Here is a 15,730-nt window from a genome sequence, read left to right as displayed (position 1 = left end):
TGAAAAGATGCCAACCAACATCAATAGTTATTAGGGAAATACAAATCAAAGCCACAATGAGATATCACCTCATGCCTGTCAGTATGGCCATTATCAAAAGAATAAGTGATAGAGAATGCTGGTATAGATGTTGAGAAAAGGAAACCTTGTGAACTGTTGGTGGGACTGTAAATTTGTACAACTATTATGGAAAACAGTATGAAGAATCCTCAAAAAATTAAAAACAGAACTGCCATATGATCTAGCAATTCCACTTCTGGGAATATATGAAAAGGTAATGAAACTAACTTGAAAAGTTATCTGTACCCTCATGTGCATAGCAGCATTATTTACAATAGCCAAGGCATGGAAACAACCTAAGTGTACATTGATGGACTAATGGATAAATAAGTTGTAATACACACAAACACTGGAATATCATTCAGCCACAAAAAGGGGGAAATCCTACTATTTGTGACAATGTGGATAGATGTTGAAGGGATTATGCTAAGTGAAACAAGTCAGACAAAGACAAATACTGTATAATCTCACTTCTATGTGGAATCTAAAAACAAAAACAAACTCATAGGAAAAAAAAAAAAAAAAGATCAGATTTGTAGTTACCAGAGTACCAGAGTCAGGGAGTAGGCGTAAAGAGACCTGGAGACAGGTGGCCAAAATTACAAACTTCCAGTTATAAAACAAAGAAGTATTAAGCATGTAATGTACAACACAATGACTACAGGTAACACTGCTGTATAAAAAAAATTTGTTAAGAGAGTACATCCTCAGTTTTTCATCATAAGAAAAGTTTTTTTTCCATTCAGTTCTTTTCCCTTTTATTTTCTTTATAATGTATCTGGAAGAGAAGATGAATGTTAGCTGAACTTATTGTGGTAATCATTTAACAATATATGTAAGTCAATACTCCTCAAACTTATATAATAATGTATACAAATTATTTCTCAATAAAGCTGGAAAAAAAAGAGAGATATATATAAAGAGTTCCTGCCTGATGACCATTACTCCCTGTTAATCATGGGATCATTAACTAGGGGGATTAAGGAGAGTGGAGATTAAGTAGAAGACCTCAAGAGAAGGATGAAAGATTGAAATAGCTGCTGCAGGCAACTGAAGATAATGAATTAAAAGAATATCCAGTAGTACGAATGATTCATTGATGGGGTGCCTGGGAGGTTCAGTCGGTTAAGTGTCCAACTCTTGGTTTTGGCTCAGGTCATGATCTCAGGGTTTCATGTGTTCGAGCCCTGCATCATGCTCTGTGCATGCCCCTGTCTGCTCTCTTTCTCACCCTCTCTCTCTCTCTCAAAAATAAACACTTAAAATATGTAAGAAAGAAAGAAAGAAAGAAAGAAAGAAAGAAAGAAAGAAAGAAAGAAAGAAAGAAAGAAAGGAAGGAAGATTCATTGAGATGGAGGACCATGTGCTTATGTGACATTAAAAGCTCCCATTATGTGGTTTTTCTCTAGTGTGCTGAGCACTCCATATGTGGAATGAAGAAATTGATAGACATGAATGAAAAACTGATATAAAGTCTTAGATTTGTAGAACACTGAAAGCAAAAAGATGATTTGGGAATCTGAAGGTGATAGTGGGAGAGAAGGTCGAATTGTTAACCACAGAATCTTGACGGCTAGAGGAAGTGATCAGATGGATGTTGACAGAGAAAAAATGAAAGAATTAAGATACTAGAGGTATAGATAAGGTTGACAAACTGCTGGAAGGAAGCTATAAATGAGAAATGTTCCTCCAAAATAATAATAATATATCAATAATAACAACAATAAATAGCTATAATTTATTAAGCAATCACTGTGTATCAAGCAATGCTTTAAATGTTTTGTTTTAAGGGGCAGCTGGGTGGCTCAGTCGGTTAAGCATCCAACTTCCGCTCAGGTCATGATCTCACGGTGCGTGAATTCGAGCACCGGGTTGGGTTCTGTGCTGACAGCTCAGAGCCTGGAGATTGCTTTGGATTCTGTGTCTCTCTGCCCCTCCCCTGCTCTCTCTCTCTCTCTCTCTCTCTCTCTCTCTCTCTCAATCTCTCTCAAAAATAAATAAATGTTAAAAATAAATAAAATAAATGTTTTATTTTATTACACTTAATTATCACAACACTGTAAGGCAGTTACTATTTTATACCCTTTTCCCCCTCCTTTTAGATAAGTAAGTTAAAGTATTAAGAGTTTAAATGACTTACTAGAATCAAAAAGCCAGTAGGTGGCCAAACCCACTTTCTTAACCACTGTGCAGGCCAAAGTCAAGTCAAAGACCTAAGAGTTTATTTACAAAGGAAGTTTCACAGGAAACAGAAGCAAGAGGGTGGTAAAATAAGTGAAGACTTGAGGCAGAGTTCAGGGAGAGGACTAGAGAGCAAATGCAGATGAAGTTAGAAGAGACAAGCATAAATCATTGATAAGGCCAACAATTTGAATGGTGCTAAGGAATCACTAGAATGAACAGCACTTAAAAAATAACTAACTCCAGATTTCCCAATTTGACAACTAAGATGACTGGTACCAACTCAAGGTGCATACGTTGGCAGTCCAGAGAATAAGGCTGAAAGAGCCCCCTGTCAGCTCCAAGGAACTTAACAATCTAGATACAAAACAACAACAACAACAAAAAAACACAAGTATTTTGTTTTTTAACATAATACAAGCCAGAGTAAGAAAAGGTCAGAAAGACTACACGGCAATGCTCTGGAGCTCAAATTTTTATAAGCTTGAATTTGCCTAGAGAGATCTGAAAAGGTCGATGTAACAGGCTACATATACAGAACTGAGCTAGGTAGAAAAGTGAGGTTGTATATTCTAGACAGAAGAAACTGTATAAACCAAGCCAGGGAGGGTGGAGTGTCCAGGGAAACACTTGGAAGCAGTAAGCAAGGCAGGCTGACTGGTGCTCTGGGAACAGAGTGAGGACACAAGATAAGATTGAAAAGGTAACCTGGGACCGTGTTGTCACTGAGGGTGACATCCTGAATTTTATTTAATGCAGAAGGCAGTGAGGAACTATGTGAGGATTCCAACTGGGAAATTATAGAATAGGAGGTTTAGGCCCAGAGCATGAGTAGAATAGCTTTCTAATCAGGATTTTTTTTTTTTTTTACTTATTTTCCAGAAAGAGATGTGCTTACATAATGGAGTGTAATCTTGACAGGGGTGGGACTCATATAGTTTTCATGATAATGAAAATGAACCTTCCAGAGTTTGATCACTACTTTATAAAACTAACCTGTTTTCCTTATTTTTTCCCCTAAAGAAGCTAATTACAGTATGCTTGTCCTCTGCCACAGAACCTTTTAAATGCTATGAAATAAAATAAAATGAATATGAAAGACAGCCTTTTAAGTAGGGAAGTTAAAAGGCAATATGCATCTGAGAGGTACATATGGAAATGGAGAAGAATTTTGCTCAGGTTAAAAAACAATAATAATAAAATAAACACAGGATTGAAGGGGAATTAGGAACCAATTACACATGTCTATGTGGACCAGATCTTTTTTTTTTTTTTTTTTTTTTTTTTTTTTAGCAATTTTCTGTGCATCTCCACACATATGTCAACATTACAGAAACCATCAAGAGGCCAAGGACACTTAACAATTGTTCTTTGTGCTAGGGATAGTTATGTGTCTAGGATGTTGAAACATATTTATGGACTTAACAGGACATATTTGTGTTTAAAATGTATTCAAAAGGACCACTACAGAAAAGCCAATCGCTTTTGGTGAATGGACTCTTTCCTATGGGAATAAACAATGGGACTGGCCAGTTTTCCTCAAATTATATTTCAACAATACCTGCATCAAGACAACTAGGGATGATTCTCTAAAATGCAGGTAGCAGGACACCCTCCAGACCTAGCAAATCAGAATCACTGAGTGTAAGTTCTGGTGATCTGAACTTTGATAAACTTCCTGAGTAATCTGTTACATATGTTCAGGCTTTTGAACCTTTGGTCACCTGGAAGGACAGCAAAACAAAACAAAACAAAACTGGTTGACTTGAGAAGTGGGAAGACTTTTTCACTGTAAATTCCTTTGTGCCTTTTGAATTCTTAATTTTTCACAAACAACACTTAATAATGAGCATGATATTTATATTTACACACCCAGAACCAGGCAGAGCATCTGGTAGTAGGATAAGAAAAATGTGGATTTAGTCATAAATGGCATAGTTTATAATAAATATTATAAGTAACACATTTTCCCCCCCTATTTCCTCTCCTCTCCCCCTGACCTTCTCAAAAGAAACACTGCATTGCCAACTGCCTTTGCCCAGGGACCAATGTTTTGCTCCTTATTCGTCTTGGTAGTGATTCATGTATCTCCAATACCTGGCTGGAACTTACTAGATTCACATGGCTGAGGCTGTAAAGTGTAGATAAAGCCTCCCCCATTTTTCTCTTAGCCATGCTTTTACAAATGATATCTGTTTTCTCTCTCATAAATACCAGTGTATATGATATTTGGCATTTACCTTTTGCCTTTTACAGAAAAATCATCATAGTAAGTATGTTGTTATAGATGTCTGTGTCTATCAGGCTAGAAAGAGTTGTTTTCATCTGTTAGATAAATTTTGTACCTTTGGCAGAGTTTCCAATCAGTTGAGTTTTAAGCAGCTAATTAGTCTTTTTGGTAACAACTAATTACTTATAATATGCATGTAGCAAAAACTGTTGTAGAAATGTAATTGTAACTTCTTTGACATTTTCTTTCTTATTGTATCTTGCATGTATAATAAAGATAACTTATTTTGATACATTTATCCTTTTTAAAAAGGCAAACAAATAAAGCCTTAGTTCTGAAGCACTCTTAAAGTTATAAAGGCATCCTCTTTAGGGAAAGACTAATGTCTATTTTCCCTGAACTGGTAACCCTTTCAAGCTTCGTGTCTTTCTATTCCATGCAGAAACAGTTGCCAAGAAATAAAATGACATTATAGTTGTCTTTGGTCAGAACAGGAATAAGAAAGAAATACTGTCTGGATAGCAAGCTAATTATTTTACCAAAACAGTGTCACTATATGTCCGTTCTCACTAGCCCTGTTGTTTGTTGTGCATACCTTCCTAAGTAAAAATTAATAAAGACAACTTGGAGAGGTTACATGTGCAGCAAGAGATATAGAATATTCCATGTATAGAGAGAGCATTGTAATTCACATACACACCAAAAAAAAAAAAAAGTTTAAAAAGAAATTATTTTATGTCCTGACCAATTATGTTCCCTTTATGGCCTTCTATTTCTTAGAAGAACAAAACAAACCCCAGGCTTGAGTCCAAAGTCTAAATGAGTCGTGAGGTTAACACACATTACAAAACCATCACTTTGAAACAGTCGTTTTGCTTATGGTGCACTTTGCATTATGGTAAAGTAGATATACAAAAATAGAATTGAAAACCTGAGGAAGGTTGCATGACTGGTGGCTAAGTGGCTTTTTTTTTTTACAGGATTAAGTTCAACAACTTATAAGTATTACCTTAATTCTTGCCAACTTTCAGGAAAAGCAATGTCATTAAGTAGTTCATAACTCATTCTGAAATGCCTCTGTTTTTGTTTTTTTTTTTTTTTTTTAATTTTTTTTTTCAACGTTTATTTATTTTTGGGACAGAGAGAGACAGAGCATGAACGGGGGAGGGGCAGAGAGAGAGAGGGAGACACAGAATCGGAAACAGGCTCCAGGCTCTGAGCCATCAGCCCAGAGCCTGACGCGGGGCTTGAACTCATGGACTGCGAGATCGTGACCTGGCTGAAGTCGGACGCTTAACCAACTGCGCCACCCAGGCGCCCCTGAAATGCCTCTGTTTTTACCAGAAAGAGTAGCATTTTTTTTCTGGGACACCTGGGTATTCAGTTGGTTGAGTGTCTGACTTCAGCTCAGGTCATGGTCTCACGGTTGGTGGGTTCAAGTCCCACGTCGGGCTCTGTGCTGACAGCTCAGAGTCTGGAGCCTGCTTCAGATTCTGTGTCTCCCTCGTTCTCTGCCCCTCCCCCACACATGTTCTCTCCCCCCCCCCCTTGCCCTCTCTCTCTCTCTCTCAAAAATAAATAAACATTAAAAAAAAAGAGAGAGAAAGAGTAGCATTTTTTTTTACCTTCTATACTCATATAGGTAAAAACAATGACACTCTGCTTTAAATGTCACAGAATAAAATGTTTCCTGGGTTGTAAAGTAAATTCAAATGGAGGTCGAATGTATTGGTACCACAAATTCACACAACATCTCCATATTTCCCATTTTATGCCCACTGCAAATGTTATTCAAGTGAAATATAGACACATAGATACATTGATAAATCTCTCATAAATAAAGCAAAAATTTGAACTAGTGGCTGAGTTAATATATATATATATATATATATATATATATATTATATGGTATTAAAATTTTTCCTTTAATAGACAACTTGAAGTATCATTTTGCTATTGTTGTTGAGCTATACTGAAAAATGTAGTTTTTAATATGAATGATGAGAGACTGCCTCTAACAAACATTAGAAAAGAACTTACACATGTAAGCATGATTTTCTTAAGTCTCTCAACAACTGACTTTTGATACATTTTGGAGAAAAGGAAGGGAAACAAAAGTCATAGAATTGAAGCTACTATAAAAATAACCAGAAGGTTAAATTTTAAAAGTCTCATTTTTCAGAAATACCCAAAATGGTAATAAAAGTCTTACTTATTAATTTCATGACTGCATCAGTCTGCTGGTAGCTATTTAAAGTTACCCTCAAAGTATTTTGTTTGTGAAAGTTCTAAGATTTAATATATGTTCAGGCAGAGTGAATAGAAATACAATTAAATATCCTTGATCACAGTTGAAGCTTTTCATATGAAAGCCAGCAGGACTTATTCTATAGAATAAACGATATCAATGTTTCCTCTTATTCATAGTTGTAAGTAATTAGATTTTTTTCTAATTCATTGTATCCAGTTTTAATATAACCATTCCCTCATCTCTGCTACTTTACCTCAATAAATTTTCTTGAATATTTCTTTCAGTCTCTAATGAATGAACCCATTATATTCATTATTATGATGATTATAATAACTATTATTACTATTCATTCACATGACATTATATATTTTAGGAAAGTACTATTATCACATGAATTATTTTTATGATCTTTTTTATAGCAGCATAAATGAGACAATGGTTTCTTTGCCATTGAAAATCTCATACAGAATTATTTCCGTTTGTCAACACTTCACCAACAAAAACTATTTGTATTCACTTGAAACAGTGGCTTTTAAAAAGCCCATTCTGCATTCCAGACCAATTTAATCAAACCTACAGAATTTACATTTATTTTATTATAAAGAAAACACGGTGATTTTGTTTTCAATGCATGGATTCAATCTAGGTCAGCTGCTTCCATAGGAAGAGTTGATTTTATCTAGCCAAACATTGAAAATTTGTCTTACAGGAGGTGTTTGATGCTGGAAATAGTACACTCACTGAATATGGAAAAGGGTTTGACAGTGTTATTGATGGAAAATAGTTAATACTAATTTTAGTAAAATTTAGTCCCTAGTCCTCTGGAATTATGGCCTTTAATAAATACAAATCAGAGGATATTCACTTAATGCTAATATTGGTGATACATTGATTATTTATATTCTTTAACTTGAAGTACTACATTAAAAGCCAAATTAAGTAGACTCAAATTATAAAATCCCAACCTCCAGAGATTCTGCTGCCGCAAAGTATGAATAGGTCGCATAACATGAAGCCATTATGTGTGAGCATCTAGGACATTATTCAGCATCCAACTAATTGCACCAACATGGATATATGGCAGTTGGACTCGTTTTTTATTATGAAATATGTTAAAACCTCAGAAAAAAAATGGTCACGTCTTACTAATAACACATCTTCTAATATGCATTAATATAATGAGAGTATCTGGGATATGTCCACAGTTCCAAAACATGTCATGAATTTAAACCCTGTGCAAAGACCACTTAAAAATTAGCATTGCTATGATTGCACTTCCCCCTAGGGTTGAAATAACTTGTGTTTACACCGAAGTTCATTTGCCTTTTTCAGATCAGCATTTTCATGACACATCTGTCCAATTATGGGAATGACCGGCTGGGACTATATACCTTTGTTAATCTGGCCAACTTCATGCAGACCTGGACGAACCTGCGACTTCAGACTCTGCCTCCAGCGCAGCTGGCTCACAAGTATTTTGAGCTCTTTCCTGATCAAAAAGACCCTCTCTGGCAGGTAATATTTGTTCAATAATTAGTATAATTAAGTAATTCCATAAACAAATTTTATATAGTCCTATCTGAAAAGTGAAGGCATCTGGGGTGGGGAGGGGGCTACATTTTTTGAATGTTGGTAGATTTGAGAAACTATTTCCTCCTGAATTGCAGTTGTGTATTATTGCTTCGTAGTGGGCCAAATTCTCTGTTCCTATGCCCACTAGAAATTATGAAATTCTACAAGCTCAGTGGGGGGGGTTCAATGGATGTCATGTTTTCAGTCAAGAGAGGGGGAACAATTTGCAGACTGCAATAGGCTGAAAAGAGTAGAAGATGGTAAGTAGGTTGTATGCTAAGCAAGTAGCCAGCTAGTCCTCCTAGAGCACATCTTATATCTCTAATGACTAAATAACATCAGAGGGATAGGGGAGAAGAGTTCAGAACTGATGTCTGCTTTCTGAACCACGGGGTACAGCAGCAGCTGGAGAATATGGGCAGCCTTCAAAAGTATTAGTTGGGAATTACTTTGGATATGGGAAAAGTGTTTGGTGGCAAAATTACTGAGCTTTTTAAGAAAAAATATCACACACACATGGCATATGCAAACTGTTCTAGGCATAACCCAGATTTCAAAGCATACTTTCTCATGTGTCCCAGAATTGCAGAAACATAATTTGAACTTAAACTGCCTACTCCATACTCTGGGGAAAGTAATAATCATGGCAAATAATTATTTTGTGCTTATTATGTGTCACATTGGGTTCTTTATATGTTAACTCATTTAATCCTTAAACTACCCTGTGTGGTAGGTATAGTTATGATCCCCATTTTATAGATGAAGAAACTGAGGCAGGCAAATGCTAAGACACCTTTACAAGGCCACTGTGTGACAGAGTGGGAATCAGTTCCAGGCCATCCAGCTCCAGAGGCTGTCCTCTTAAGCACTGTTCTAAATGAGAGTTACTGAGCTACTAGAGAGTCGCTAATAGAGCTGATGGTACAGTAATAACAATCATCAGAAGGAGAAGGTTGCAGCAAGATCTGAACTACATACTCAATGCATTCAGCTTTGAACATGAGCTAATTACCACCTGAACACAAACAGGTAACTCCAAGAAGAGACATAACTACACATTTCAGTATGTGAAAGTCTGGTTGTGGAATTATCACTATATAGTACTTTGCAGTTACTATAATGCACATCTTTCTTCCTTAACCACTGCATAATATCACCAAATGTTAGCCACTGGAAAGACATGCAATTTTCCTGCTGATTTAACACCTTACTTTTAAACTGAAATCATTATTATTTCAGGTGACAGGTTTGAAACAACTTTTTTTTAACAGCAGCCAAAAAGAATACCCTCACTTTAGTCATACCATCTGTTGCTTATTGTAAATAAGCAGAAAGTTCCTTTAACTGCACATATCTGTAGTATTAATTGAATAGAAGTGCTGTCCTGATTGCCTATATCTGAAGTAGTATTAAAGGGAACTTTTAAGTCTTCACATAATGAGCATTTTGCAGTGGAAATTAAGGATGTTCTAGATACATCTTGCATGGTGGGTTTGGTTTATGTACTATACACCAAAAGCAGATCCCTAAGATAGTATTTCACCTTCATTTTACCCTTTTGCTGAAATTTAGTGCTTTTTAGAATCATATTCTGAAAAGTTATAGTAATACATATCTGAAAGGAATCTGCTGTCTCTTTAAATAGTATCATTATGGCCAGATCTGTATCTCTTTGAAGCACAGCAAAACAGCTCAAAGTTATTTAGAATAAAAATCTTACACATTGTATTTCAATTACTTATGGAATGCTGAGAGTGTATTTTCTTTTAGGTTAGCAGGAAGCACAGTCCCTGCCCCACACTACATTGGAGCTCACTATTTTAAAACACACACACACACACACACACACACACACACACACACACACACATACAATTAAGATGTAGAATGGCCAAAAGCAGAAAAAATACTAAATCCTCAGTGCTATGAGGCTGTCTCCCCTCCCCCCAACCCCTCAGTAGACACTCAACTTCAGGATGGAAGGGTTGGATGGAAAGGGTTCAGGATGGAAAGGGTTACTTGAAAGCTTCCATGATGCCACTTCAAAGCTTTCATTTAAAAGAAGTTGCATAGCTTTGCTTCCTGGAATATCTTTTCAAGGACAGAAGTTGAAAAACTCTAGCATAGTGGCCACTTATCAAAAAATACATCTCTGTATTCTTCTCCCATTTAGAATCCTTGTGATGACAAACGCCACAGAGACATTTGGTCTAAAGAAAAAACCTGTGATCGTTTACCAAAATTCTTGGTAATAGGACCCCAGAAAACTGGTGAGAGCTTTTTGTTATGATTAACCAAACAGTATAAAATTCCTGATGACTAGACAGTGAGTTCTTGTCATAAAGAGTTTTCAAAATTCCTATATATACTGATGGATGAATAACACATTGGTTCTCTGACATAATGTTTGTTTAGCTTGATAATGTATTTAAATGCTTATCAAGGAATTTTTTAAAGTGAAAAAGATGAAAATAAATGTCACACTGTTTGAATATCCAGCAATTTGGTAGCAAATATTCCTTTTTTGCCAAAGACCTTAATTGAAAAATGTTAACATATTTAAATGTTTAACATGTTTAAAAAGTGACTGACAGGATTTCATCAAAAGTCGAGATAAACACATATAAGTATCGATAACTGTTTATAATAAATCCCTTCCAGAAAAACAGCCTCTTCCTGCCATCTTCCTGATATAGTTTATCTCTAAACTATTTCTTGCAGAGATGACTGTTTTCTAAAAATCTAAAGGATGTTTGACAAGCAGAATTCCAGACATAAACAAAACTTTGTGCTAACAAAGGCATTTACTCATACCCAGGAGAAATCTTAAATTGGCATGCAATTTTTGTGCCTTTTCTTAAATTGGCATGCAATTTTTTCTCCCCATAAACTTCTTGTTTCTTTAAGAATCAGTATTAAAATGAAGCCCAGTGGAAGCTTTAAAATGCCAAATATCCATGCTCTTTCCTGCATGACAAATTATTTGGGGCTCTCGGATTCTGGCTTCACAGAAAACAGCCATTTCAACCATATCCCTTTCTAAGGGGAATACCTTCTGTCTCCTCATTTCTCTAAAAATAACTGGAGAAAATTTTATGTAATGTACACAGAGAGGTTAGCCTATTCATTTTCTCTTAGTCCCATTTGCCAATATCAATCTGAAAACAATAATAAATATGATAAATACTTTTCTTGTCCTTGTTTATTTCATTTGGCCTTATGTATTTTAAAGTCAAGAGGCAGCTAGAAAAATATCTAAAGTCTTTTCAGCGAACTCCCACTGTCATTACTGATCATGTCTCTCTGAAGCGTGGCATATCGAGTTCGCTCCAGGAAGCCCTGCAGGAAGGGCTGCCTCTTGTTTCATGCTAGATGTGCAGACATTTAAAAATCATGGTCAGATGGAAGAATCAGTACTTGCCATCTTAAACTCAGTTGTGTTTCCAAATGTTTATGTTACAATTATATATGCCATTTACCTTTGGAAGAAAATTTTTTATCTCCTTTTTATGGAAACTAATTTTTTTCCCAGTTCTGTAGTGGTATAATTTACATGCATTAAAAGTCACCAATTTTAAATGAAAATTCTGAAGAATTTTGACAATTGTACACAGTTGTGTAACCACCACAACATTCTGTCTCAAAAACAAAACCAAAAAAAACCCCACTTCTGTCTCCCTAAAAAGTTTCTCCACCCATGTGCCTTTGCAGTCAATGCCCCTCCCCCATCCTCAGTCACAGGAAACTACTTTCTGGCACCATAGTTTTGCTTTTCTAGAATTTCATATAAATGGAAGAGTAAAATGTGCAGTCTTGTGCATTTGACTTCTTTCACTTAAGATAATGCTTTTGAGATTCATCCATGTTACTATATATATCAATATTTTGTGAAGTTGATTTTTTAAAAGGATAAACATATCTTCTCATCAGTTACATAAAAATTAAATAGCTTCATTTTAACTTTAGTTTCATCAGAAGCATTTTTCTGAATAATTTTGCATAGATGTATATTCTTACACATATTCAAATATTTTTAGTGTTGAAACTGACAAAAAATAAAACTGAAGCTTTATGGATGGTTATTTGAATGTGTGTGTCTATGATTAGGTGGTTGTTTTACATACATACACACATTAAACACATTCAAACACACACACATAGGACAGTTTATTCAGACCCAAGAATAAGTGTAGGTAAAGAGACAGAGTTCAGAAACCGCAATCTAACAATTTTCTGACCACTGATAAATTATATTATACCTTTTACTGACTGTGCGAACAATTACATGTCTATTTTTTCAGTTTGTCTTATTAATGCTGGTCATGCTATTAAAAGCAAACAATATGATTGAATACAATTCTTAAAAATAAAATTCAGAAAAGAATGCTTTCAGTTGATCTAAGAAAGGAACTAATTCTCTTTTCTTTTTTCACATTATAATGGTCATACTTCCTATCCTCACAAAGACTTTTTTTTTCAATTTTTAAATGCATTATTGAATTTTTATCTCATAAAAGCTGTTATTTTAAAAAATACTTTACTAATATTGAGATATGAAGCTATTTAGGTACTTTTATACAGATTGTCTTTCTTGACCCTCATAAAACCCTGATAGCTAAGTATTTTTCCCCCACTACACAGATAAGAAAACTAAGTCTCAGCTTAGATATTTTTGTTCACATTCACACAACTGATAAGTGTTAGAAATAAAATCCTGATCCTAGAATTTACCTGACTCTAAACACCATGTTCAAGAAAGCTTTACTCTACTACGGATTTCAAGTAATGGAACATTTTTCCCCCAAATAAGTTTTAGATTTTCTTACACATTTCTACTAAGTTGTGGTTTTCAAAGTGTACTGAATCAGAACCTCTGGGATAGGGTTCGATTCTCTGTGTTTTAACAAGACCTCCAGGTTAGTCTAAGGCATGCTAAAGTGTGAGAACCACTGTTTTAGGTCAAGCTTGTGAAGAGCATTTTTATTTTGTATATCATAGATTACTATGTTTCATTCCTCACAGGTACCCATGGGTATAGATAAAATGTTCATAGTTTGGCTAAGATATAATCTAGAAACACTGCCTCTTTCAATTCATTGTTTTAGACAATTTTGCTATTGACAGAGTTATTTTAACAAATTTTCTGTTGTGTTGATATACTAGATTTAAGTACAATATTAAATAGAGCTTGTCAGAGAGATAAGAAAATTCAAAATTTAATACAGACGGCATGACATTATTACTAAGCAAAATCAGAAAGTAATTTCTCCAAGTGAGAGAAATGTTATAAGGCCATGTCTGAAGACCATTGCTAGCTATTATTGACTTAGAGTATAATTCACAGGTCCGGCCCCATCAGATTGCATAATGATATAAACCACATTAGAGCAGAGAAGTGGAAACTAGAGCCTTAAGAAGACTGAATACATGGACCAGAAATATTTTAATAGTATGATTTTATAAACACAATTACAATTACAGCAAGCATGTGGTTAAATTTTAGGCAAACTGAACTCAGATTGTCTTTTTCTTGTAGCAACCTAATCTGTACCCTTTAGCTCATAATTTAGGCTCTAAAACACTAATTTTACAGTCTATGACATTGCTCATTTTGGGAAAAAAATCATACTCTTGATCCCCAATAGTCACAGATCCATATGGGCACTTGTGATATGCCATTCTCTTTCCAAATTGCAAATTTTATGTTATATCAGTAAGAAAGGACACAATTTTTTTCCAAAAACCTATTTTTGATATCACATTTTTAAGTAAGCATATTCAAATTTAAACAAACGTGTTGAAAGTTTAAATTCTGTCTCAAATTTAATCAGCTTCCATAGGCCTTAGGAAGAACTTATAGGAGAACTCAGCTACATGATTTTAGTGATGTAATATCTTCTATTAAATAATGATGTCTTTCATTCATATAATGCTTTATTAATACCAAAATATCTTCAGGTTCAATATATCTTTTCATTCCCAGAGAAAGTCTATGAAATAAGCAAGGCAGGTGACTTTCCACCAAAAAAGCCAACCTAAAAGCCAAGTCACAGACCAAATCAGTGATTGAGATGAGGTCAAAAACCAGTTCTCCTAGTCCCTGCAACAAGCCTTTTCTCACATCACACTTAACTCCATTTTTCCAATACGCTTCTTTTAAAATGCTGATTATCTATTCAGTTTAATTCAAGGAGTACTAATATGTATCTGTTTGGATCATTACAATACTTGGTATATTAATGACTTTGAAATGCTAATAGTAGGAATCTGTTTTCATTTAATTAATTTCTAAACCTCTATTGTCTTTTCAGGAACCACTGCTTTGTATTTGTTCCTGGTTATGCATCCTTCCATCTTTAGTAACTCCCCCAGCCCAAAAACCTTTGAGGAGGTACAGTTCTTTAATAGAAATAACTACCACAGGGGGATTGATTGGTAAGATGGGTTATTAGTATAAATCTAAAAGTATATATACTATGCACAGTATAAAAATTAGTGCTAATATTTATAAACATAGAAGCTTGCAGCCACAAATAAAAGTTATCCTCTGTACCTTGGAAATGGAGTCAATAAAATGAAGAAGCACAGAAATTATTCATAAGAAATTTTTCTCAGTTTGTTATGGGACTCATTGCTTCAAGAGGCCCACATGTAATCTGAATGTGCATTAATTATCTTTGATGGTTATTATAGATACGAAGTTAGAGAAATACTGTAACACCCAGAAATTTCATTCCTCTCTCTTCTTAAAACACTTTCATAGCTTTCTCTTCCTGTGCACTTTGCATTAAAGTGATGCTACAGTCCCTCTATATATATTTTTTATTTTGCTTTGGCATTTTAGGTTAAAAAAATAAATAAATAGAACTAGAAATTTGTGTATATTTCATGAATAATGAAATAAATGAAATAAGTGAAATAAAGCTATCAGCAATATTTAATTTTTGGTCTTGAATTGAAATAAGAACTATATCAACCATGCAAGGAAAATAGTTAAATTAAAAATAAAAGTTAAAATGTCAAATACATACAAAATATAATAATATAGTAGGAATATATGTTGCAAATTAACATGCTAATCACAAAATATATCTGCAAGTCTTGCTGTTAAGGTAGAAATTCTAGGCAGAAAGTGATATGAAAGAATGGAATTTTTATAATAATTCTAGGGCATGAGCATAAACATTTTGCATGTATTTTAGCATAAAGGGTTGTTATATATTAACTTCTGCTGTCAAATTGCATGATCTCAATTTCATAAGTATCACCCCCCCCTCAAGAGTTGCTTGTGTGTGGTCCAAATGGAAAGAAAAGAAATGAGTTGAGGATAATTTGAGCACCTACTAGGAATTACATATATTCTAACTGCAATATATTTCACTGCCAACTCTTCAAACAGGGCTTGATATTGATTAATTTTATGGTGTTAAATAACA

At 34.6% G+C, this 15,730-nt stretch overlaps 1 protein-coding gene across 1 annotated transcript in view; it reads left to right on the top strand.

Annotated features, from left to right (window-relative positions):
• The window catches only part of NDST3 (N-deacetylase and N-sulfotransferase 3), a 184,482-nt gene that overhangs the window by 142,766 nt on the left and 25,986 nt on the right, over positions 1–15,730 (top strand). The window contains exons 7-9 of the mRNA XM_019829011.3: positions 8,055–8,237; positions 10,468–10,564; positions 14,606–14,729. Of these exons, the coding sequence (XP_019684570.1) occupies positions 8,055–8,237; positions 10,468–10,564; positions 14,606–14,729 (404 nt within the window). The remainder of the gene's footprint in view (positions 1–8,054; positions 8,238–10,467; positions 10,565–14,605; positions 14,730–15,730) is intronic.

The sequence above is a fragment of the Felis catus genome, chromosome B1 (assembly GCF_018350175.1).
Source record: "Felis catus isolate Fca126 chromosome B1, F.catus_Fca126_mat1.0, whole genome shotgun sequence".
NCBI lineage: Eukaryota > Metazoa > Chordata > Mammalia > Carnivora > Felidae > Felis > Felis catus.
This window is presented reverse-complemented; position numbering and strand designations above follow the sequence as displayed.